At 48.1% G+C, this 26,898-nt stretch overlaps 1 protein-coding gene across 2 annotated transcripts in view; it reads right to left on the reverse strand.

Moving 5' to 3' along the window:
- Window positions 1–26,898, reverse strand: part of LOC146829470 (synaptotagmin-like protein 2) — a 704,022-nt gene that overhangs the window by 247,427 nt on the left and 429,697 nt on the right. For both annotated transcript variants that reach the window (XM_085608155.1, XM_085608153.1), the window contains exon 5: window positions 2,349–2,460. In XM_085608155.1, coding sequence (XP_085464281.1) covers window positions 2,349–2,460 — 112 coding nt within the window. The remainder of the gene's footprint in view (window positions 1–2,348; window positions 2,461–26,898) is intronic.

Consider the following 26,898-nt stretch of genomic DNA (forward strand, 5'->3'; position numbering starts at 1 on the left):
TTCATTTATAGAATGGTATAAACTAGGAATAAATGTGTGATGATTGAGCACACTTTTTAGATGTAAATAAGTCCCCAAAGCATTGCAATGCTAGCATTCCCTAGGAGAAGGAATGATACAACAAGCAATTAATCAGAAGGATGTAAGAGACAATTATTCCTCTGGGGTGGAGACAAAGCCCACTCTATGAATGTTTGAATGAAGTGGTTATACAAGGCGTGGCAGACAGCCAACACATTCTGTTGCCAAACCATAAAATGAGCACTAATGCAAAATATTAAATTCTATGCCAACATGGTCATCCTATACAAGGAAGTTATTATGCTAATTATGAATAATTTTAGGCATGTTTCTTGGTGTTCCTGATTGAGGGAAAATTAAGAAACCAATAAAATGATCATCACATTTTTCATTCGATATTCCATTCTTTCCATAATATAATGAATGTCCTTCTTTCATCTTTGCTCTCCTTCATGTCTTTCTTCTTTTCTCAATCCAACCATTCGACAATATTTTTCCCTGCCTTCGCTTTCCTCCATTATCTCTTCCTTCTTTCAACCCTTATGAGCTCATGAATTGTTGCTACAATCCTCCATTTCACTTTTTCCCCTTTTATTCCTTTCTTCCTTTTGAGTCCACCTCTCTCCATCCTTCAGTTTTTTTCCCTCCACCCCGGTTTCCTCTCTGCTTTGCTGGGCTTTGGAAGGATCATGGCAAGACTGGCCATCCTGCCCTCTCTGGTATTTGCACGATTGTCTAAAGGCTAGGAGGCTGCTTTCTAAGCTGGTTGGGCTGCCAAGACCCAACCATGTGCCCAATACAATGACTCCTCTCTAGTACACAACCTCCTGCACTGGGGCTGTTTTGAACAGTTTTCCAGCCCTGGCAAGGGGGTTGCTTCTTTAAAACAAATGTATAGCTAATTTGTTTGTTGGTCATTCATGGTCCGCATCCAATCAAAGACCTTCATGGTTTAGACACCAGGGCCGAATCATATATACAGCACATTTTCCTCGTTTGCGCCGGGCGCACCGACGCAAAGAAGGAAAATGTGAAGTATTAGGATGAATGCGCTGCCCCCAAGGCAGTCGCAAAATTGCGCTGCCCTGGGAGCAGCGCTTTAATATGAAAAATGAAGCGGCTGCTTTGAAGCCGCTCTGTGTTTCACAGTGCAGGCGGCAACCCACCTGCACTTTTAAGGGGGATTAGAGATCCCCTTCCAGGCAGGTGTAGTGTGTGTCTGCACCAGCCCGCAAGGGGATGTCTGAGGGGTTATTGGGACCTTTTAGGTAGCGCACTGTCAGTGTTCATCTTGACAGCTTCTTTGCCTCTGGGCTCCTGTCTGTAATATGGTGCGGGCGCAGAGGCAAAGGGATTCTCCGATTTGCATGGGGCCACACCCCCATGCAAATGAGGGAACGCCCTCTGATGATATCGCTTTATGTGCACCAGTGCTATCGGTGTACAGAAGGTGACGCACGAGCGTCTGCGGCCCCTTCTGTAATACCAAAGTGCCCGGGAGCGCGCCAAGGCAGGCACAAACGCCTGTTACGCCCCCGATGCACTTCTGTAATACAGCCCCTGGTCGCCTCAAATCATGTGCTGTAGATTTCATTCTTTTGAGTCATGTAGAATGCCCGTAGCCCAGCAGATGATTTGAGCTGTATGTTTTCTCTGCACACTGTGGCTAGAGACAGGAAAGGTCCTACGTTTGATTGGACAGTGCACTGCCTCGTACTTCCTGTCATCCAAGGAGAAGTGTAACTGAAGGCAGAAGGAGTGAGTGTTAATGCTTAAGAACTCTGATTCGCTGGACTGCGTCCACTTTTAATACAATGGCCTGATGACTCCAATCCTATGACCTGGGAGGAGATGAGTGTTACTGGCATGAGGACAGTTTTTACAATCAGTGAGGTGAGAGAGTGGAGAGAGAATGCCAGGCTCAGCACTCTTGGCACTGAGTATCTGCACCTACTTCAGGCTGCAGCATGTTGTGATTGCTTCTGAAGGAGGAGCAGGAGAAGGGGTTGTGGAGGCCCTTTTGTCTGTTTTGATGGCGTGGTTTATAGTACAAAAGCTTCAGAGAAATCTTTATGTGAATTGAGACATGCTTGGTTGCGAATAACAAGAAAACATATTCAAGAAACATTAATCCAAGCATAATTTACATAGTTTGAGGTATCAGTTTCCATATTTATGTTGTGGATTAGTGGAAACTGAACCAGTCTCTTAAATGTTTATCTCACTTATCCTGTGACAGAGCCCTATGCAGGGTGCTGCAAAAAACACAAGGAAAACAGCCCTTTGTAGATTGTACCTTTCGACTGTATGAACAATGTTAAAGTTACCTTTTCTGATAAGGAGCCTGTGGACATTGATTGGAGGACAGGAGGCCTCACCTTTGTCCTTGGCAAGGTTTTAGGTTTCTCTCTGGTATCCACTTCTTTAGTTTCTCCAAATCTGTAAAGGAATGAGAGCAAAATCTAAGTGTCTTGTTTTATTTGTATTGCAAGAAACACGAAGGTTTACATCATTCAGAAGCTCTGTTTTTTATAAATATCTGAGAAATGTGGAATTATGAGCATCCTTTTCAATGTTATCTTATCTCCACCTTTTAATATACCAACTGCCACCTGATTGTCTTTAATGGAGTTCCCAACATTACAATGTTCTAACATACTCCTAAGATTTTGAATGTGTGTTTGGTTATCTTCTAAATAACAATTCGAGAATATCTTGCTTTCTGACACATTATTAGGGCCACCTAACCAGCTTTAACATACATCAGAAACCAGAGGTATTCATGCAAACAGAAAGCATACGATCACAGATTAGAAAATAAAAACTACAAAGAATCGATTATGCACAGTTACCAAGCAAAAGTCAGACAGACCGAGATATAGGTCCTTTCGGCGGTATTTTTACACATTACAGACACACTAAAGTGTACTCTTTTCTATGCAGTACTAATCATTAGGCCTCTAGTTCCATGCAAAATGTTTCATTCATTAATACTTTCATTCTTCAAAAGTGGTAATTGTCATTAAAGAAATGTGAATAAGTCCAAGTTATGAGCAATATAATCATTTACACAGACACCTGACAAATAAACAAATACTTGGGAAATACTAGCCAAATGCAATGCACACTGCAGATAAATGAAAGTAGACCAACAGCAGTACACCCCATAAACCGCATCACATTGAAACTGTGCGGATCCTGCCTCCTCTGGGTGGGCGATTGAGACATTCCCAGGGGATGACCACTCTGTGCCTTGCTTCAAAGGGGTCATATGCTGCATACTGGTGTAGTGTTGATGCTAAACAGGGTGTCACTACCAAGATGCATGCCCTTTGTAGTGCCTGGGTACCGTAACCACAGCCGTGATGACATCCATTATCTGCCCCAGAACCTGCTTGAGAAAAAGCTCGAGGGAGTTAGGGAGCAGTCAAGGTACTGTGCAGAATAAGGACTGGACTGTCAGAGCATCAACTCCATGTGCCAAAGACCACATCAATGCCTTACCCCATGCAGGCAACAGGCACCGCGCAATGCAGCACTGCTGCAATCCCATACTGAGTCAGTGGCGTAACGAAACATGAGGGGCCCCCCTGCAAAGTACATGGAGAGGGGCTCCATGCTTCGGACCCAGTCAGGAGCCCTCAGGCCAGGGGCCCGCCGCCCATGAACAGTGGCAGAGGGGGTCCTATAAAGCTTAGGTCCCCCAGCACTGCGGGGGCTAATGTTACACCACTGTATTGCGTGCTTGTCTACACCATTATACCTCACACAGAGCACACATGCGCCAAATAGGGTTCTGCGAGGATCCTGGATACCCGTCACTGCCACAAGGCGGGACGCCTCGCGAGAAAAAAGGATGAGAGAGCACGCGGAGTGATTGCAAGATGTACACTGTGGTTAGACAGAGGTGATAGCCATATAACTTCAACCGCAACATCTTAACGGGCACTCCATGGACACAACTACCAAACACTTACTAGCAGTCCAACATATCAACATCAAAGACAGCTCACAGGGTCTGCTATGAATCACATCACTCATGCCTCAAAAAGAGATCATCTAAAAGTACATCTCTCAAAGTTCTGCATTCCAACCCTTTTCTTCTGCGACCCGCTTCACATTTACGTGGGCGAGGACAGTTCTTACGTCGTCTACGACTTCTGGATTTGAAATTGTGGAACAACCTCCCTATCTCCATTCATGACCATCAGAACCACCAGTCCTTCACGAAGGTCCTTCAAACCTGGCTTCACGGTTGACACATCTTCCAACCCGGCCTCTTAGTTGTCACAGTACAAGATACTGTCTGGAGCGAATATGCATTATACAAAAAATACAACACATAAAAAATAAAACCATTACAACTACAATTAATATGTATGAGACTATATATTATTAAGTGTACAAAGGCATTTAATTGCTGCCAGTTGTACTCTATTCCTACAACTGCATTTGAAGTAGTCATCTCATCCATGAAATACGATGTGATGTCATATATGATCTCATCAGTGTGTCAGTGATGACATCATTTGTTATGGCATCTGTGACATCATAGGTAAGGTAAAGAACAGCTGATCTGGGTGAGGTACGGCTGCTTAGCTCATAGCAATTGGTGAATTTCAAAGGTTTTTAGGTTTTGAATGAATCGTAATCATAATTTCTCTTCAACTGAAGCTACTACTGCAATATAAATTTGTTATGGATTTGTTTAAAATACATATTTAAATCATGAATGGTTTTGTACCTCTGATGAACTGTATGAGCACTCTGTGGATGTGCGAAAAATGTTTTAGTCTGCTGTGGAACACTGCCAAGGTTTGGGGAAACCGCCAAATACATATTTAATGTTGATGCAATCCTACAGATTGCCTTTATAACTGAAGCATAAATTGCCCTGTTAGTGATTTATCGTCTAACAAGATATGCCCGAACAAACTGTTTTAATATGTGTTCTTTATTCTTGTGCTAAGACAACCACTGTACTAATGCCAGTCCTTGTTAGACTGATATTCCTAAAAACAAACCTTTCACTAACATGAGTCACGGTATTGTGTTAATAGGCATTGTTACCACGCGGAGAAGCTTGACTAATCAAGCTAGTTCTGCAAGTTGTTTCTTCACCAGGTGTATTAACTCAGGGAGGATATTTCACCTCATGGATTAAAGGTTCGGTAAGCGGCAGGCACACAAAGGTTATGTGAAATATCTGTTGTCAGGGAGTGGTTTATGCTGACTCAGGACTCTGCACCTAAGAGGTGCGGCACTGCTTATGACAAATCTTGAATTCATATACACATTGAACATACTGAACCCGATTCACTAGCTGAATTTTGCATTACGTAAAGCAATACTACAGTAGTACTACTCACTACAAAATCCAATTCACAAACCTATGAGTGTAAATTTCCGCCAACCCCATCTTTTCTATGGGGAGATCCTCACATGTGTAAGTTTACTACTTAGGGCCCGATTCTGATGCGGTTAGGAAATCTTCCCGATCGAATCCGTTTGGTAATGGTTTCCGACCGACTCGGATAGGGAGAGACCGACCGACCGAGTATGATGCATCCGGATGCTTCCATATAAGATTTGGTTGGACTCCCATTGACTTCTATGGGAGCCTATGTTCCTAACCGCATCGTAATCTGGCCCTCGGTCAGGGAGACACGTTACCGATCCGATTCGGAAGGAGCAAATGCCATTAGGAGGCCTTCCTAAACGCATCGTAATCGGGCCCTATGTGGGAATGCTTTCCTAACCGCATCGGAATCAGGCCCTTAGTAATACATGCAGGAGGGACCGGGGGAATGGCTGGAAAAAGGGTCATACTTACTACTAGATGGGAGAGAAGGTGGGAGGAGTAAAGAGGGATTTGGGAATGGCGTGAGGCACCAGTGGGCCCTGTAGGGCCCCCCTTGTTTCCTCACCGCCACACGTTTCATGGCAGTCGCACCGCCATGAAAAGTGTGGTAGTGAGGACACTCATAATATGTTTGGCATGGCCACAGCAGCTTGCCAAACATTTTATGGCCTCAAGACGGCCGCACCACCGCCAGAGATCTCTCATCCCAGGCAGTTGTAGTGGTCCCAGGGTGGCCCGACCACCCTTGTCTTAATAGGGCAGTCGGAAGACCGCCACCACTGTGCCCCCTCGAGTCTGGCGGTCCGTGAACCGCCAGACTCACAATATGCCCCTTAGTTACCTTTGTGAGTAGAATGTATTGCTTTTCCAGGAAGGGGCTGGAAAATAGGTAGATTTGGTAGGTGTATACTTGTGCTCTTTGGCTTGAGAATCATTTAGCCAATGGGTAGGCCACCGTCATGAATAGGAAGTGATCTATTATCTAATTGGCAGCTATGGAGACAGGAGGCTTGAGTTCATGTTGTCAAAGAGGTTGAGAGTGCGACTAGTATTTGGGTCCGTTTTCTGTGCTCTCAGGTCCCACTGGTATCACAAAAGGCACCACAGAATTTTGGATCTCTGTGTACCCTCTTTTTGAATACACATTGTGTGGGCACAAAATTACGGCTACACAATGCAAAGTAATGTACCCTCATTTGCATGAGTAGTGAGTGACCTGATGGAAGTGAGGGAATAACTTTGACCGTACATTAGCACCATTTTATGTGCACAGTCACACAGGCAAAAAGGGCTTCAAGGAATGTGCTAATTGTGCACCACCTAGGAGGATGTACACAATTAAAGCGCTGCCCTCACAGGTGCCTTTATGAAGGGCATACATAGGATTTGACTGACCCCAGTGAATTGTCACATAGGCTAGTGCAATTACAGACTGTATTCCCTGTTTGGGGAGGACTGAAGCCAACCCCTAGAAAAGCAGACCAAAGACACTGGCATTATGGCAGGATCCATGTTCTGTTTATTCAGACATGTCCTGCACCCCAGTTTTTGATGGGATCTTGAAGGCCCTCATGGTGTTGGGTGCAATCTGTGACTATCTACAGCTTCGTCCAACTTGATCGGCTCCTTAGGGCCCAACTCAGTGTTTGACTGCTGTGCATTCACTAAGGCATACATTTAGTACAAGAGTTAGTGCTTTTTTGGGGCAACTGGCTACAAAGCCCTTGACTGTGGCAAGCGCACTAGATGAGGGCGTGCACTATTGAACACTACGGTGCATCATTACTCTAATACAGGTCCTTGGATTACAAATTTGCTGATCCAGGTAAAAACAATCTACCCCCCTATGCTAGAGCTGAACTGGCAAGGAGAGATGGAGCAAAAAAAAAATAGGGACTGATTTAGAAGTAGGGATTTTGTAAAGAGCATATGTGCATCGTAAACGGTTTCTTGGCGCTGTAAACAGTCATTTGAGATACTTTAGTTGAACGAGAAGGTTTTTAAGGACTTTCTGAATTGCGGAGGTCTAGGTGTTGCAAGATTTTGTGACTGCAATAGAGGAGGCTCCATCACCCAATCTGAGAGGAGAGGGTGGGATTTGGGGCTCATCGAATGGGATTGATTGTCAGATAGGAGTCTTCTGTGGGTTTTGTGCCATACAATTGTCTTGACCTCAAAATCAGGTGACTGGGAGTACATACGTTTATGCACAATGGTCAATGCCTTAAAAGGCACTCTAGAATGAACTCCAAGCCAGTGCAGTTTTCTTCTGGCATTCGAAACCGACTCAGATTATTTTGAGCGATATAGAAACCAGATTTTTGTATTATGCACTTATTGGAACTGATTCAGTAAGCATCACGGAGTGGCCATGAAAATGGTGTTTCCATAATTCATCCTGGCTGCTGATGTCATTTATGATTAACTAGAGACTGAGCTCCCTTGGTTACAGGGGTGTGAAGTCCTAAGTCAGAATGGGAGTGGATCCAGAGGCTCCAAATGAAACTGGCTGGTTTTGGGAAAGGACCCGTACAAGATGGCCAAGACCGTGCAATCTAGTGGCAGTCAAAAGCAGCTCAGTCTAATCAGGATTCAGCGTTAAAAAGATTGTTGACGTCTACTACCATATCTCTGATGGGCTGGTGTCAGTGAAGGTTCTTCTGGGCGACCACTGATAGCATTTGGAGGGACATAAAAAATGACCTGTGTCTTATTACACGTGGTGTCCAAGCATCGATTCAGGTAAGCCAAAGTGGCTACAGTCATGAGCCCTGAAGAACAGCAAACTTGACATCTTTAGGGACTGAAACATATGAAGACAGAGTGTTTGTGCCAGGAAGGATGTAGGCCAGACAAGTAGTACTATAGGCTTACTCCTTTACGTTCCCTTACATTCCTGTGTGAATTGGTCCCAAACCTCCAGCTGCTGATTGATGAAGGTTCAAAGAGGGCACAGCCCTTTCTATTTGTATTAACTGTACATTCCCTGAATAGTCACTTTATTCCCATTTGAGATGTGTTGGGGCAGGTTCAGAAAGGCATGTAAGAATGCATAACAAGCATTTACAATGCAATGGTCTCGGCATTGTTAAAGTTAGAGCTATTGGCATTGCTCATGACATTATTTTTGTTTATGTTTTTGTTTTTAAAACATTTAAAGAAACGGCATTGTTATTTACAATGTCAATAGCTTAATCACTCTCAAATGCGAGACCTATTGCATTTGCACCCACACACAGAGCCACACACACAAAGCCACCCACACACACAGAGGCGCTCACATAGAGCAACCCACACACAAATAGAGCCACCCACAGAGCCACCTACACACACACACACACACACGCAGTAGCCCCACTGACCTATTTACATTATGTGCACTTAATACAATACAATTAGTATTTGATGTTAGGGCCGTTCCGGTGCGCAGTCACGGAGGTGAGAGAGAGGGAGTACAGCCACCGCTCTGTACCTTTGCAGACTCCTGTCTGCCGAGGATAAAAAAAATGCTCCGTTCCCAGTCCCGCCGCGCACAAAATGGCCGCGCACAAAATGGCCGAACCTTCCGATGTAAAAAAAAAAACACACAAACACGCCCACCACGTGTAAAAGGGGCAGGGAGTACAAAACAGAGAAAGACACGAAAAAACACGCCCCCAAATCCGAAAAAGACGGGACTTGTTTAGAGGGACAAAGCTCTTCTCCAATGGTTGACCAGCATTTAAGAGGCCAGCCAATGGAGAAGAGGGGAGAAGAGGGGCGGGTTCAAGCCCCTCTTCTGAAAAACATTAAATCTCGCGAGCGAGACTGCGCAAGCGCAGCCTTCGCTAGCCGAGACCTAATAAAGGACCCATTTAATCTGCTACTGTTACGCCCCGGCTCTGCCTTTTCTCTTGTCATGATCTACAACCAGCCTCTTCCCGATATGCACAGAGTTCTGTGGCCTCTTTCCATGTCATGCCCAACCTCCACTTACTCTCTACCTATTTAACGTATGGTCTCTTCTCCTCTGAGGCAGTATAAGAGCAGACCATTGAAAGAACTATCACTAATGACGCTGGTCAATCAAGAAAATACTTGCTTAAAATCAGTATCCTAAAACGTATACTCATTTTGGGCACTACACTGTACTTGTCTCTGTTCAATCGGACGGCATCACCACACTAGGATTCTAACCAATTGACTGCCAGAACCTACTTTATAGCATACACGCCCTGTCTTGACAAAAGTACTCCTCGCCTGAAGAGTCCAAGGCACTTCCAGGACCCATGTCTGCCCAATTCACCCCTCTCTGCCCAATATACTCCCAGCAAACCACTCTCTTCCCAATATAATCCCAGCAACCCCGATCGGCCCAATATATTCCAAGCAACCCCCTCTGCCGAACATACTCCCAGCAACCCCCTCTCCCCACTATACTCCCAGCAAACCCCCTCTCCACAACATACTCCAAGCAAACGCTCCCCCAATGTCCTCCCAGTAACCCCCGTCCCCAATATAGTCCCAGCAAACACTCCCCCAATGTCCTCCCAGCAACCCCCTCCCCAATGTCCTCCCAGCAACCCCCCTCCCCATTATACTCCCAGCAACCCCGATCGGCCCAATATACTCCCAGCAACCCCGATCGGCCCAATATAATCCCAGCAACCCCGATCGGCCCAATATATCCCCAAAAACTCCTGTCCCCAGTACACCCCCAGCAACACCTCTGCCCAATACACTCCTGTCCCCTCTCTGTCCAATGCACTCCCAACACCCCACTGCCCTATACACTATCATCCGCCCTCACGTTCAGTTCCCACTTAACAATACAGGCTAGCCCCATTGGTACTTTTATTCTCTGCACTTGTATTGTCGACGCCTTCGGTCTATCTGCCCTGGTCAATCTCTGCCTCCATCTCTTTCAATCTCGGTTTCTTCTCACTCAATATTACTTCCTGCTCTTCTTTCCCCTCTAACTTACCCCACACCCTTCAAGCCCTGCAGGCTGTCCCTCGCCCTTCCCTATCCCTCATTCCCTCCTTCACCTCCCTGCCTTTCCAGTATCTCTTTCACCCTCCCCTCTCGCGCCCCACAGCTTCGGACCAGTGCTCAGGCACAGACGTCACTGGCCCACGTAGAACGCAGCTCCCGCGAGCCCAGGAGAATAAAGAACACTCACCGAACCCCAGCGCGAGGCACACGATTCCCAAGAACCTCCAGCGAGGCGCGAGCACAACACCAACTGCCATCCTCTCCTCTTGACCCGCTCGCCAGTCCCTACTAACGCCAGACTTGCGTGCCGAACGACGACGTCCCGCCCTCCGCCTCCTCTCTTTGATGGGAGCAAACAACATATGCTCCGCGCGGGAATTGGACAGACTCGCAGTCAATCGTGTTCACTCAGGGGTGTTTTTCCTCCATGTCTATCAGTCCTTTCTCCTCATTGGCTGGGAAGGTTGGTTCCGACTCCGATGGGATACAGCGGCGTCTCCCCTGCACAGGAGACAGATGGTGTTTAAAACACTTTGCGCATGCGCAGCTAGTAGCCTATAGTTTCCGGCCATGGTTGCTGTAGGTAAATTAGGATGTGATGTGAGAAAGAGTGACACCTCCGAGGCACCTCCTCTCTGTGTTACGGCAGCGTTGCGGGCCCGGTTAGATTCATCCAGGCAGGCAGTCAGAGTTAGCATTAGGCCCATATTGCTCTCAGGGCAGATACGCCATCCAGTCGCATTACCTGTCGTGTCCGTTTAGCTTCAGGGATACCTCCGGTTCAATTCACTGCTGCCGCTATCGAGGCCTAAGTGCCTGAGCAAGGGGGTCATGTTACGCTACAATCTCGGGAGTGGAGAGGCGAGACCTACAAGACTGCATGATGTGAAACCGAAGGATGAAGATCGACACGCCCTTGGGACAGCGAGTCTACAGCGTGTCTTGCTCATGCTGCCTGCACGCGCCAGTAGGCTCTCTGATTGGTTGACAAGGTCCACCAATCACAGTGCTTATTTGGTAGTTGCCAACCAATCAGAGAGCCGACTGGCGCGTGTAGGCAGCGTGAGCAAGACATGCCGTAGACTCGCTGTCTTATGGGCGTGTGAAAAAAAGAGAAAGAATCGAAAAAACACGCCAACAAATCCGAAAGAGACGGGGCTTGTTTGGAGAGAGAAAGCTCTTCTCCAATGGCTGACCAGCATTTAAGAGGCCAGCCAATGGAGAAGAGGAGAGAAGAGGGGCGGGTTGAAGCCCCACTTCTCAAAGTCATTAAATCTCGCGAGCGAGACTGCGCAAGCGCAGCCTTCACTAGCCGAGACCTAAAAAGTACTAGAGATGTACTGATTTATGGACTCTAAAATGCTTTTGTAAACAGGTTCCAGAGTTTTAGTTTGGACGACACAGGCCTGCTCTTAAAACTGCCAGCATCGCAAGCAGGACTCAACTCTTACTGCAATGCTTGGCGAGTATTTTCCCAACAACGCAAATATTGAAAATAAAGATAAGAATGGTGACACTGGGCACAGTGTTATTTAAGTGTAGAACAGCAATTCAATGGGATTCTACTAGGTCCCAAGACGATGTTTGAAAGAAGGATTTACTTGGTTGGGTGACTGCAGAGAAGCAGCATTCGAAAAATACTAGGGGGACGAGAAATTAACTGAGGGCCTTGCTAATTGGGTGCAAATGCTGGTTAGGTGGATGGACACAGCAAACAATAAACTGCCCTGAATATTTGTAATGCTGAGAGTGTGCACCAGGATTGGGTGAAGTGGAAATGGTGAAGAGCTGGACTGTGCAGGAATATGTTGGACTGGGTTGGGTGTTGGTGCCAGCATGTGTTATTTTATGTTTGCTGCACTTTGTTCATGCAAAATGCAATAAAGTTTCATGCAAAATAAAAACGTTTTTACTGACACACAGATGACTTCATGCGGAAGGAAATGTTTTTGTGGGTGCACTGCAGAATCCTGAAGCACTAACCAACATCTAATGCCTCTGGGTCTCAATACAGGACCCATAGTAATGCAGGGAAGTTATACTATGGGTCTCCCTATAGGACCCATAGTAATGCAGGGAGGTTATCCTATAGATGTCACTGTAGGACCCATAGTAATGCAGGGAGGTTATACTATGGGTCTCATTTTAGGACCCATAGTAATACAAGGAGGTTATACTATGGGTCTCCCTATAGGACCCATAGTAATGAAGGGAGGTTATACTATGGGTCTCTCTTATAGGACCCATAGCAATGCAGAGAGGTTATACTATGGGCCTCATTGTAGGACCCATATTAATGCAGGGAGGTTATCCTATTGATGTCACTGTAGGGCCCATAATAATGCAGGGAGGTTATACTATGAGTCTCATTGTAGGACCCATAGTAATGCAGGGAGGTTATACTATGGGCCTCATTGTAGGACCCATAGTAATGCCGGGAGGTTATGCTATGGGTCTCATTATAAGACCCATAGTAATGCCGGGAGGTTATGCTATGGGTCTCATTATAGGACCCATAGTAATGCAGGGATGTTATGGGTCCTACCAAAGGACTCATAATAATGCAGGGTGGTTATATAATAGGTCTCAATGTAGGACCCATAGTAATGCAGGGAGGTTATACTATGGTCTCACTATAGGATCCATAGTAATGCAGGGAGGTTATACTATGGGTCTCACTGTAGGACCCAGAGTAATGCAGGGAGGTTATTCTATAGATGTCACTGTAGGACCCATAGTAATGCAGGGAGGTTATGCTATGGGTCTCATTGTAGGGCCCATAGTAATGCAGGGAGGTTATACTATGCGTCTCAATATAGGACCCATGTTAATGCAGGGAGGTTATACTATGGGTCTCACGAAAGGACCCACAATAATGCAGAGTGGTTATACTATGGGTCTCACTGTAGGACCCACAGTAATGCAGAGTGGTTATACTATGGGTTTCACTGTAGGACCCACAGTAATGCAGGGAGGTTATACTATGGGCCTCATTATAGGACCCATAATAATGCAGGGAGGTTATACTATGGGCCTCATTATAGGACCCATAATAATGCAGGGATATTATACTATGGGTCTCATTGTAGGACCCATGGTAATGCAGGGAAGTTATACTATGCGTCTCAATATAGGACCCATAGTAATGCAGGGAGTTTATAGTATGGGTCTCGTTGTAGGACCCATGGTAATGCAGGGAGATTATACTATGGGTCTCCCTGTAGGACCCATGGTAATGCAGGGAGGTTATACTATGGGTCTCACGAAAGGACCCACAATAATGCAGAGTGGTTATACTATGGGTCTCACTGTAGGACCCACAGTAATGCAGGGAGGTTATACTATGGGCCTCATTATAGGACCCATAATAATGCAGGGAGGTTATACTATGGGCCTCATTATAGGACCCATAATAATGCAGGGATATTATACTATGGGTCTCATTGTAGGACCCATGGTAATGCAGGGAAGTTATACTATGCGTCTCAATATAGGACCCATAGTAATGCAGGGAGTTTATAGTATGGGTCTCGTTGTAGGACCCATGGTAATGCAGGGAGATTATACTATGGGTCTCCCTGTAGGACCCATAGTAATGCAGGGAGGTTATTCTATAGATGTCACTGTAGGACCCATAGTAATGCAGGGAGTTTATAGTATGGGTCTCGTTGTAGGACCCATAGTAATGCAGGGAGGTTATACTATGGGTCTCCTTGTAGGACCCATAGTAATGCAGGGAGGTTATACTATGGGCCTCATTGTAGGACCCATAGTAATGCAGGGAGGTTATACTATGGGTCTCATTATAAGACCCATAGTAATGCAGGGAGGATATACTATGGGTCCTACTAAAGGACCCATAATAATTCAGGGTGGTTATACTATAGGTCTCAATGTAGGACCCATAGTAATGCAGGGAGGTTATACTATGGTCTCACTATAGGACCCATAGTAATGCAGGGAGGCTATACTATGGGTCTCATTATAGGACCCATAGTAATGCAGGGAGGTTATACTATGGTCTCACTATAGGACTCATAGTAATGCAGGGAGGCTATACTATGGGTCTCATTATAGGACCCATAGTAATGCAGGGAGGATATACTATGGGTCCTACTAAAGGACCCATAATAATGCAGGGAGGTTATACTATAGGTCTCAATGTAGGACCCATAGTAATGCAGGGAGGTTATACTATGGTCTCACTATAGGACCCATAGTAATGCAGGGAGGCTATACTATGGGTCTCATTATAGGACCCATAGTAATGCAGGGAGGTTATACTATGGTCTCACTATAGGACTCATAGTAATGCAGGGAGGTTACACTACCCACAGACACAATGAGACCGCGCTGCATTTCTTCCAGTGTAGAATTTCTCACTCACACCCCGAGCTCCAGAGAGTGGGGATAATATGATAATATGGTAGTGCCGCATGTTTTCCTCTGCTGTGAGCAGCAAAACTTAGAATCATACGTTAATGCACAAATTTCGCCAATGCTTGCCAGAATACATTTCTGAAGGGAAAAACCTCTGGGTCTGTGCGAAATGCGGGCTGACCGACTGTCATTTCCGGCCGGTGGGGGGTCAGGGAGAGGTATTTAGTCCTCCCCCGCCCCCTGGCGGCCTCTTTGTTCCCTCGTCCTGACGCCAACTGCTGCTGCATCGAGGTCGCTTGACCACGAGGTTAGTCAATGCAGGCTCGGTTTATTCCCCCCTCCTCCCCGACCTAATTTGGGTTCTCTTCACGCGGGCATTGCCCTTGGGGGGGGGGGGCCCGACCAGCTCCTGCCACGACCTCTGCAACTCTACGGGGCTTGGTTGGCTGTGGATTTTCTGAGGTAGGAGAGCGGGACGGGGGTCGGGGCTGGAAGGGTGGGGTCTCGCAGGTAGCAGCTACCTCTCGTCTAGTGAATGCTCGTGGCCTCGCTTTCAGGGGAGGGCCCGTTTTCAAAGGGCCACAGGCGTATAGCAGGCCCCGGGATTCAAAAGTTATATCGGTCCACAATTGGCAATTGTTATCTCTGTCCCATACTCTTCTAAGGAGTGTTCAGACAATTAGGGTAGCGCCCATTTTCTAAGGGTAGCACTTTTCAAGGCCAACTTTACGGACTCTCCACCACCGCATGCGCCTACGCGCCGGGTGCTCGCTGGGGGGTTAGGCCGTTTGTACAGCGTTGTGAAGTCCTTTTCGTAGCGCTTTCCTTTCGCTTTGGGCGACGCTTTGTATACATGCTTACCTCCGGTCTCGCTACCCAGGAGGCTATGTAGCGGTCGGCGCTGGGGGTTTTGAACTAGTGCCACGGCGTTTTGAGGCCCGTAAGGTAGCTTTTTAGTTAAGGTAACGATTTTAATTTAGCCTTTTCTGGCGGCTACGTTGCGGGCCTCTCTGGGGGGTTACAGCGTTTTTAGGCCCGTGGGCAGCGATTTACAACAGCGATAAGGGAGCATATGCCTGAGAATGTTTATGGTCGGCCTCCGCACCGCGGCAAACCCTTGGGGGTGCGGCATCCTCCCCGCCACCACGCCACGAGGTGGTCTTGGCTTCCTGCAGGCCCCTGCCCCCATGGGGGGGGGCGACGGACCGGGGGGCCAGGTTAATGAGTTGCAGCCCGGGACTAGGCCCTACCTGCAGCCCGGTCTTTAAGTTGATATGTCTTTAGTGATCAAAGGGTTGTGACCTGTTTAATCGGGTGGTGTTTTAGTCGTACGGTAGGAAGTCTGCTCCTTTGACACAGCGGCGCCTGGTTGCCGCGAGAGTGCGTGCGTTTGTATCTCAGCATTACCGACGCTCATCTTGCACGATGTTGAACGGTACATGTGCGTGCTGCTGTTGAAGTAATGTACGAATTTTGTTATGGGCTCGACAGTTATTCCACGCACCGCTCATTATATATCTATCGGAGTGGCACGGTTTTACGTTCCAGCTCGAGGAATCTGCGAGGCTCGCCAGACTTTTCGAGACAGACTCGCACACGCGGACGGCACCTTAGGTAGGGTGACCAGACGTCCCGGTTTTCCCCGGACGGTCCCCGTTTTTGGAGAAGTGTCCCGGTGTCCCGACACTTTTCTCCAAGTGAATGAAATGTCCCGGTTTTCGAACAGTGTCCGGGTTAAACACAGAAATGTCCCGGTTTTTCATTATTGTTCCGGTTGAATTTGCACTGCTTACGGCGTGTTCGTCACTTAGGTGAGCGCTGCAGCAGGAAGGGAAATCCTTTGAAGAGAGACACTTCTCTCTGGATTTCCCTTCTGTTTGTACACACAGCACAACCTACGTCTTCGGCACAACCCTCAATTTAAAAGGCCAGGTGCACTCCATCTTGTCAGATGATCTGGTTCAATTTGTGAAATTCTGTTCATGTGGAAGATTAAAACCTCCTCTCCCCTCCACAGAGGCGCAACTAGAGCCACATTTCGGGGGGGGGGGGGGGCTGAGCAAAAATTTCGGGGGGGGGGGGCTGAACTTTAGGCAATAGGCAGAGTGGAGCTGCAGGGGCTCTTAGAAGGGGTGAAACACCAGTGAGGCCTCATTAACATGCAAATGATCTTTTAAAGACCTGTGAAGTGCTCGGGCGCGGCTGCTTTTTTGCCCGGGAAGGTGTCTCAGCCTGGGCTGCCACACACGACAGGGGGGGGGGGGGGGGCTGAAGCCCTTTGAGTTCAATGGGTGTTGCGCGCCTGCCCCTCCATGGGTTTTCAGTGCGCTTCCTTCACGTTGTCGTTTTATGCTTGGCGGCTTCTTATCTGCCACCCTTTTCATCCGCTTCGGATTCTGGCGAGAGCTTTTATTCTGGTACTCAGTGAAGCAACTGAACTATGACCTGGTCTCTGATCGCAGCTGATGCATGAAAGGGAAATTAAAAATGTTTCCTATAGAGTAGAAGCTGTAAACAAAGTTTTTTTATTTTATTTATCAAACGTATGCTAGTGTCATCGGCACTGAATGTAATGGACATAGTTGAATGTATATTTTTTTGTACCTTCAATTAAATAGTAGTTTTATTATAACTGCTTGGGCGACTACAGCAGTGATGGTTGAATCTTTCGGGATAGCTAGTGTGGATTGTTTTGTTTTAAAAGGTGTTGTTGTTGGCTGCCTCCACTGCTCTAGAAGGAACCTGCTAGGACCAGGACCAGCCTGGCAGGGAGCTCTGGCAGGAAGGAGTTGTAGGTTCAGCAATCGCTGGCTGGGCGTAGGCTGGTGTGTAGTGCAAGCTTAGTGAGTAGGCACAGCTGCTCCCGGATCTGCTTACAGGGGTTATCGTGATTTTCAGCGAAATGGGAAGTGTGGCTAAGAATATGCTGTATTTTTGATAGATTCCGAGTCCATTATTATAAAGCCAACATATGGAAGTCTCGTTGGCAGTGTTATTTACAGGGACAGGGAAAGGCTGTGGCCTGGGAGGAGATGGATAGATTAGACCACATATGTTTAGAAGAACATCGATTATTGGCAAATAGCTGGATCTGCAGTGAGGATTTGAGGGTTGTGGTTAGGTTTACCATTTGTAAAGCCTTCTAGTCCTCCTGTTAGTCATTTAAAAAAAATGCCTCTGTTCCCTTTCGGTATCAAGTTCATGAAAATCTTTGTGCATAAGATACTGGTTATAAACTGTAAAATGTGGGCATCGTCCATTTGCAGTAGCCTTAGGCCTGCTTCTGCTTGCTCACTAGTTCTTCAAATTATTTTGTTCCGCGACTCATCGTGTGTGAGGGGGGAGAGACAAGCCCCTATTACGACAAACCTATTTCCTCACAATTCTATTACATTGTCAGTTCTAGGCATATTTAACAAGTTAAACATTGCAGTTATTGCCAATTATCACTTTCAACAATGCAATTAAATACATGATGGCAAAATTGGCAGCCAGGCCACCACAAAAGTGTAAAAGTATCCACTGTGTAATCCTTTATCAGAAATAGGGTGAGGACTTTGAGGGTCATTTGACGCTCACTGCGACACCCAGACATGAGTGACAAAAGGGGCTATTGATAGCCTATTACTGAGTGGTTTACTGCCACATTTCGTACATTAAACACAGCCATGTTTTCAGCATTATATCTTTTCCTCATGAGCATAAAAGATGCTCTTCTTGGAGAGTATGGCGCAAGGGCTCCGGATCAGGGACAGGCGGTGAAGCTGTATTGTTCTGCTTCTCTATTTCTTTCTTTATTCATTCATCTCTTTATTCAATTGTTTGATGAACAAGGAAACCCAGAAATCCGGTCCGGTCAGAAACCAATTGGATTTTTTGTTTATTTGACCACAAAATGTGACCAGCTAATGGACAGTTAAAAATGTCTTTCTGAAAGTGAAATTGTACATTATTATCTAAATTTAAAAACTCCCACTGTTTGTTGCATACCGGTGAAACATCCGAGGGACTGAAGGTAACGCTGCATAACTGAAGCAGCGGCAGTACTAGATCCCTGCATATGTTATAGAATCCAGGATAAATGAAATATGCAGCTACTCATTTTAGTAGTATCCCAATATAGCAGAGCAAATAAATATGCATTTTTATATTTTGCAAGTCTGTTCGATCAAGGCCTTGAAATGAATTACCATTTTATGTCAGACCTAGGAGCTGATATAAAAAGTCCTTTCACAAATTGCTCCTGGAGCAGACCACAGTGAATATGGTCACCGAAAAAAAGGCAAACGTTTTATAAAAAATTGTTTGAGCCCTCTGAGATCAACAATTAACTGCACTGAATGTAGGGGGAGGGCTTTACGGGGAGGAGTATTCTACAAACAGCAGTATCTGATTTTGACGACTACAGTATGTATATCAAACTCGATAGCGATGCACTCGTTCACTTCCTCGCGGCAAAAACATGAGAGCACGAACTCCTCTTCAATTGTGCGATTTTCTTTACTGTTCACAGTTAACAGTCATAATATATATATATATAAATATATATATATATATATATAAATAAAGGTACTCTGTAGATGAGCCGCAGTTGTATCTTCACCACTGTAACAGAATACACGGACACGGACCCAATAAATAAGTGCTAATTATTGTATTTTGTGCAGTTTTGCCGCCATATATATATACTTATTTAATAAGAAAACATACTTGGAATTTCAAGGCAAGGGTGGTCACCAACTATAGCAAATGTTGAGGCAAAGTCTGTTTAAATGGAATTAATGGTTAATGCTAATAAAATACCTCTGATTTTTCGTCTGTAATGCTTCATCTCGGACTGTGGAGGGAGCTGTCATTGCAGTCCTTTTTCTATGTCTATGACAGCTGTCAAATAGTCCTACTTTTATGTTGATGGTAACTGCAAACAGTAGTCCTACTTCTATGTCTATGACCTGTCCCCGTTTTTTGTTTTGAGAATCTGGTCACCCTAACCTTAGGTTTAACGTTCATGGCCCATCTTGGAAGTTAAGCAGGGTCGGGCCTGGTTAGTACTTGGATGGGAGGCCAGAATGGGAACACCAGGATTCTGCAGCCTCTGCAACGAGTTAGGGCCTAATTTTGCAGGCTCAAGCCAGGCTACGCTGTGGCACGGGGTGGTTGCCACTATATTTGCATTTTATGGAATTCTGATAACCCATATATTGTGTATGTATTATAGGGATGCAATTTCATGTACATGGTTAAGGCCAACTTTGGAAGGGGGCTAACGCCAGTGGGCAGGGCTATTTACGCTCGCCTGGCTTCCACCCCCCCGCCGCCCCCCCCCCACAGCATGGACATAGTGGTGGTACGCAATAGCATATATGTACTATTTTATGGGCGTGTTTAACGTGTCTCCTTTGCAGGTGCTGTGTCAGTCGTTCGGGGACAGCTGCAAGGTGGTACGATGGGTCCACGGCCGCAGCGGGGTCCTGGGACACAGGGGCCTGCAGCGAAGATGCGACAGGGCACGAGGGGTCATGGACGCTGGCCTCGTCCAGGGCGCAATAATGATTCTGTTCTTTATTCCAGGTCAGACAGTCATTAAAGAGGCGACGTCGCTAGGGGTCGGACGCAAAAGGTTGGACAGCTTGAGAAACAGGTATTGGTCAGGGATCACACCTTCGGGTGGAAACAGGAGAGACAGCTCCGGGTCACACGGGGGTCCACCGGGACCTATGGGGGTGGGCGTTTAGGGTCTCGTTCGGGCACCAGGGTCCCCACTAACGTTTCCTTTTCTCAGCACTCCTACTTCATCAGCACACGCAGGGCATACTTTGAGCAGCTTTCGGGCGCGTCATGCCCCGGGTCCACTCCCGCTATCGCACAATAAGTAAGTATAGAGGATTTGGGGGGCAAGGAGCGTCTGGGGAAGCAGGGGGCTTGAGGTGTCCGCAATAAACAACCAAGCATTATCATGTTTTGATCCCATAAATTTATCTCCTAAGATCAGGGTCCCGTGTGGAGTTGAAGGTCGCCATGATAGCCAGGGCTCACCCCCCCTTTTTCCGGAGAGATCTCAGGTGGACGACTCGATGCCGGGCACTTCTCAGGATGCACAGTGGACCAACTTCTTTGAGATGGCCAAGAGCAAAGGCTTGGCATGGGCCAATGGCATATTGAACGCCCCCGATCAGGAGGACTCTGGAATCGTCGGCGATTCTCCTCCTATGGAACAACAGCCCGGTGCAGAGGCAGGTCCATCTAGGCCCAAGCGGGTCCGCAAACCCATGTCCAGGGATTTCCCGGCATATCCGTTGCCACCACCCAGGAGCAGAGCAGTTCATGCCCCCAAGGAGGTCGTTACAGCGCTGGGTGCGCCCACGCCCCCGGGGCCACTTACCCCGTTGGACAGTACCACGGCCCAAGGTAACTACGCCACTAGGGATGAGCTTGCACTTGGACACTATGAACAGTTTCATGTCTCAGCTTCAAGCAGGTTCTGTGTCCACCAGCCCCGCACTTTTGTGCCCCAGTGGGGGCACTAAGGAAGGAGCCACATTAACAGCAGCAAGTGTATGGGCAGGAGGTGTGGGGGAGCCAGTGGGGCAGGTTAGACCTACTCCGGCAGTGGGCATTCCTCCTACACTTACTTCTGGGGGGCTCACCACAGCGTCAACTCCCGTCTGCTCCCCCCCATAGCGGCCAGCCCGAGTACTATGACAGTTAATACAAGTTCGGGGGCCACAGCTGTTTTGCCTTCCATCACGCCCGCTCCCTTGCCACCTTGGTACTACTACCTACGACGGCTCCCACGGCCGCTCCCTTGCCCAACTTGGTCCAGCAAGTCACAACGGCACCCCTGCTGTCTGTGCGTTGTTCTCTAGCCTGGCAAGTGCCACAGGCAGCCAAAGAAGGAATTTGGAGGAGGGATTTTGTGGACATTTTTACCCTGCTGATGCTGGGACAAGAGGGGCTTGACGCCAGGAAAATGGGGGCGAAGAAGGATGATAAAAAAGTAAAATACCAGCCTTGGCCGGAGAAGAACATAGCTAACTGGCTAGAGGCTTTCTCCATCCTAGCATCTGTCACTATGGAGCAATTTCCGGAACAGGGACCAGGGTTGGTGCAATACTCCAGGACCATACAGAACGAGGCTATGAGGTGGGGTGGAAATGGATGGTTTAACTATGGCAGGGAGTTCAGGAGGAAGATGTCTCAATGCCCGGAGATGGGCTGGGACCAAAAAGAGGTCCAGTTCTGGATGGACCATAATGGTTCCCGTTCGCAGAAAAGTGTAGGCACATAGGGAAATACACAGGGGGGACAATCGTCTTCCAAGGGGTCATTTCCAACAAGCGCAAGGGGCAAACAGTCCTTTCACGGGGCATGTAGGGGGGGGGGCAAAGGGGAGGTTTCAGGAGGTCCCCCCCGGGTACATGCCGCCTTTTTAACAATGGATCTTGCTCCTGGGGTAAGACGTGCAAGTTCCTGCATGCGTGTAACACATGTGGCGGGCCCCACACAGCGGTGTCCTGCCATACCAAGCGGGATAGGCAGCCAGCCGACAAAGGCGGCCAACAAAGTTGAGGCAGGAACACAACCGTTACCAAAATCTCCCCCCCCCCTCCTCCCCACCTGTCTTCTCCCCGCAGCCAGTCCAACTTCCCACGGGCTCTTCTCCAAAGGCCCTTCCCCTGTCAGCCTGGCTAACATCACGCCTATTCTTAGACGGTACCCCAACGCAACAGATAGCCGCACACTGCTTTTGGGGTTCAATGAAGGCTTTAAGATCCCCTACGTGGGCCCCCTGGGCAGGAGAGAGACCGACAACCTCAGGTCTGCTAGAGAGCATCCGGAGGTAGTTAGGGCAAAGGTAGAGAAGGAGCGGGTTTTGGGCAGGGTGGCGGGTCCATTTCTGCAACCCCCGCTTGACAACTTTGTAGTCTCTCCCCTGGGGGTGGTGCCCAAGAAGGACCCAGGGGCTTTTCGACTGATTCACCACCTCTCTTACCCAGAAGGGGCATCAGTTAACCATGGGCTACAGGAGGGCACCTGCTCTGTGTCTTATTGTACTCTAGACGTAGCATTGGACCTAGTCAGGAGGGCAGGCAGAGGGGCCTGGTTAGCAAAGGCGGACATCGAATCGGCTTTTCGCTTGCTACCAGTCCACCCGAGCAGCCATCACCTGCTGGGTTTCAGGCTAGAGGGCAGGTACTTTGACAGATGCATGCCCATGGGCCTGTGTCTTGTGCCTATTTTGAGGCGTTCAGTTGCTTTCTGCAATGGGCCCTCCAGGATACCTATGGGGTTGCAGGGGTGACCCATTATCTAGATGACTTCCTGTTCATTGGGAGTGAGGGCACGCAGGACTGTAAGCAATCCCTTGAGGATTTTGAACAACTGGCCAGTCACTTGGGGGTCCCCCTTGCACCAGGTAAAACGGTGGGTCCAGTACAGGTTTTAACTTTTCTAGGGATAGAGCTAGACACCATCGCGGGGGAATCCAGATTACCTACAGACAAGGTACACGACCTCGCACAACACATTCAGTCTGTGGTTGCGCAGGGCAAGGCCACCCTAGAATGCATTCAAGGGCTCTTAGGGAAGCTGAACTTTGCAGCGAGGGTCATACCAGCTGGAAGAGTATTTACCAGAAGGTTGGCCAGGGCCACCGTCTTAAAAAAGCACCACATGGTCAAGCTAAGCAAAGGCATGAGACTGCACCTGGTCATATGGGCGGATTTCTTGGCCAACTTCAACGGTTCAGTAATTTGGAGGGCTCCATGGGCAGGCAGCCCGGAACTAGCCCTACACGCAGATGCATCAGGCAGGGAAGGATTCGGAGCCTTTCTAGACAGAGAATGGTGTGCTGAGAAATGGCCCAGTACTTGGCACAAGAAAAGGATCACGACCAACATCACAGTGCTGGAGTTATTCCCCATTTTTACTGTCGGCCAAAAGGGTCCTTTTCTGGTCTAACAATCTAGCGGTAGTGCAGGCCATCAATTCCCAGTCAGCGAGTTGTCCCCTGGTTCTGTGCCTCTTGAGGGAGTTGGTGCGGGCTTGTCTTTACAACAATATTGAATGCAGGGCGCGACACATTCAGGGTGTGCAGAACACAGCGGCTGATGCTCTCTCTTGTTTTCAGTGGCACCGGTTCCGGGAGGCATGGCCGAGACCGAGAGAGGAGGGGACACCTTTCCCAGCGCACCTGTGGTTCCTGTTGAAGTGGCGAAACGTATGAGGGGCCTGGGCGAGTTATCCCTATCGCCGGGGACTAACAAGAGATATAAATCCTGTGTGAATATATTCTGTTCCGTGACGGGCCCATGGGATGGAGGCAATCTATCTTTAGCAACCAGAGTGCAATCCTTCATATTGTGGGCTAAAGACAATGGGAAGAGTCATTCCTGGATATCGGGCTACCTTGCAGCAATCAGCCACCATGCTAGACTCAAGGGGCAGTCAGACCCAACGAGTTCTTTTGTAATCTGAGCGGCATTAAAAGGGTGGGCCAGGAGTGAACCTAAGGCACCGGACAACAGGTCCCCTATAGACTTTGAGACACTCCAAGGGATGCTAGATTGGATACAGAAGGCCACTCACTCAGAGTTTGAGGCAGCATTGTTTGCTGCCGCGTTCAGCCTGGCTTTGTTTGGGGCACTTCGCTCTGGCCACCAACTCACTAATGCAAAGAATGATAAGTCTGGGGTGGCTCTGAACTGGCAGGATGTGGTTCTCACTGGGGATTCCCTCAAAGTAACACTACGAAGATCAAAGACAGATCAGAGTGGCAAGGGCAGGGTGTTCTGGCTGCACAGTTTGGGGGACGGGAGGTATTGCCCAGTTAGGCTGTTCTCTGCCTATGTGGCCCTGCGTCCGGCAGCAGACGCTTATCTTTTCATACACGCAGACAGCTCGCCCCTTACTAAGTACCAAGTGGAACACATCATGCATGCGTGCCTGGCGCTATCTGGTAACAAGGACCCTAGCAAACGTTTCTGCAGCCACTCCTTCCGCATAGGGGCAGCAACTACAGCATTTAAGGAAGGCTTGCCAGCAGAGGGTATCAAACAAGTGGGGCGCTGGCAATCCCACTGTTTCAAAAGATACATACGTCCATGAGCCCACGAACTTTATGGGCCTTCTCTGCAGCCCGGTCATGGCGTGTGATGGGGGCATTGTGTTTTTAAGTTACTGTTTACAATTGTCTATGGCCATGTGCCACGTTATTTGGTTTGCCCGCAGGAACCGGTTTACCGGGTACTGGCGGGAGTGTGGTGTTAGTGTAATTTACATGTTTCATTATGGCGTGCTGTGTTGCTAATAAACGTTTTGCAACATCACATTTCTATATTTACCAGGAACCAAGGTCTGGGTGATTGGCCATTCTGGCGTCAGCAGATTGGCACAGTGGGCTGCGAGCAGGAAGTGGAGGCATGGTTTTTCAAACACCGAGATAACTTGGCTGGGGAACCAGGGCATGTGATGGAATGGGTTGTTGGACAAACTGCAGCAGAGACTGGGGGAGTGACGAGTCCCCCAAACGTGCTGGTCATACACCTGGGGGGGCAACGACCTGATGGCACTGGGCAAGAGGATATTGCTTCAAGATATGAAAGCCACTCTTTGCAAATTAAGCAATAAGTTAGGGACCTGTGAACTGTGGTGGTCGGAGATCACCCCACGGCTCCTGTGGCAGGGAGCACAATCTGGGGAAGCAATGGAGGCTGCGCGCAGGAGAGTCAATTGCGCGATGCGTAAATTCACCTGTACAAATGGGGTTCGGATTCATAAGGCATGGTTTGCTTCATGCTAAATCCATAGGGTGTTTCGAGGACGATGGGGAACATCTCTCCAGAATAGGCATGGACTTGTTCCTCCTTGACCTAGGGGAGGCCCTGGAAATAGCTGGATGCAAATAGGAGCGCCGGCCTTGGTGGGGGGCCCTGGCTGCGACGGTCGCCACACCCAGGGCTGTGGCGGAGTTACATGGCGATCCAGAGGCGGAAAGGTACTCAGGGGTACCCTCTTCAGGAGCACAAAGGGTGCTGAGGCCCAATATCCCCAGGAAGTCTGTGCGGTGGACCCCAGGGTGCGACGGTGCCCCATCTGTCCTACGGGCGGTTGGAAACCTGTACAACCGGGGGTCGCTTGAACGCTCCGCCCCTCGTAGGGGGGGGGGGGGGGGCGTCAGTTATATGGTGGACCAATATTCCACCGGAAGGGGGAGGGGCTATCTCCTCACCACAACCGCTAAGCACCGATTGGTTAAGACCATGATGCAAGTTGGCCCATCAGGTGGTAGGCCGCGAGGGGCGGCTTGCCTTTGGATCGCCTGTAAGATAACCCACCATGTTGGCATATTTGGTATGCTAATACCTGCAGCAATTTTCTCCACCAAAAGTTGTCTTGTCTGCTTATTCATGCTACCTGTATGTTGCTGCAAGAGGGCTGGTGAGTATGGCCGATATTGGCACTATGTGAGCACCCATTCTAACCCAAATTCGGGCGCAAACCCCCGTTTGCACCTCAGCCAGGCTTCCTGTGAGTTCTGTAAGAAACGAGGGGGAACTCATTTTTAGCCAATATGTATGGAAAAGGGTGGTGTAAAACAGGCCAACTACCAGTAATTCACGAAAATGAAAAATATACCTTTACAAATATATAAGTACTTCAGAAATAAGAATGAAAGCAGAAACCTTCATGTGCTTATAGAAATAAGTAGACGTCTTTGGTCTGCGCTAATAACCTCAAGGCATGGTGTGCCATCTCACTGCTTCCTCCTAGAAACGAATTGTGAGCACATTGACTGCAATGCGCATGTGCCATGACCTATACCTGCTTTACAAAGGTTATGGACTGTGACGGTCCTGGTAAGAGGAGTCTACATCCTCAAACTCTTCTTTCCTGGCCCTCTGATGCAGATCTCCACAGAATGCATCACTTTGCTGGTCCTGAAGAGCACGCTTCCCTGGACATTCACTCTCTCGTGGCCTCAGAGGCTGCTGTGTGGATCAAACTATCCGCACTAATGAACTGCTAGTTAATTCTTTATCAATAAGCTTTGGAATCAAGGTATTACTGTTCTGCATTTCTACGCTTCCCACCTCTACACCTGATAATGGCTGCCTTGGTCTGACCAATCATCAGCTGGAAGGAGGTAGTTTATGCAGACT

The sequence above is a fragment of the Triturus cristatus genome, chromosome 5_2 (genome assembly GCF_964204655.1).
Source record: "Triturus cristatus chromosome 5_2, aTriCri1.1, whole genome shotgun sequence".
NCBI classification, from domain to species: domain Eukaryota; kingdom Metazoa; phylum Chordata; class Amphibia; order Caudata; family Salamandridae; genus Triturus; species Triturus cristatus.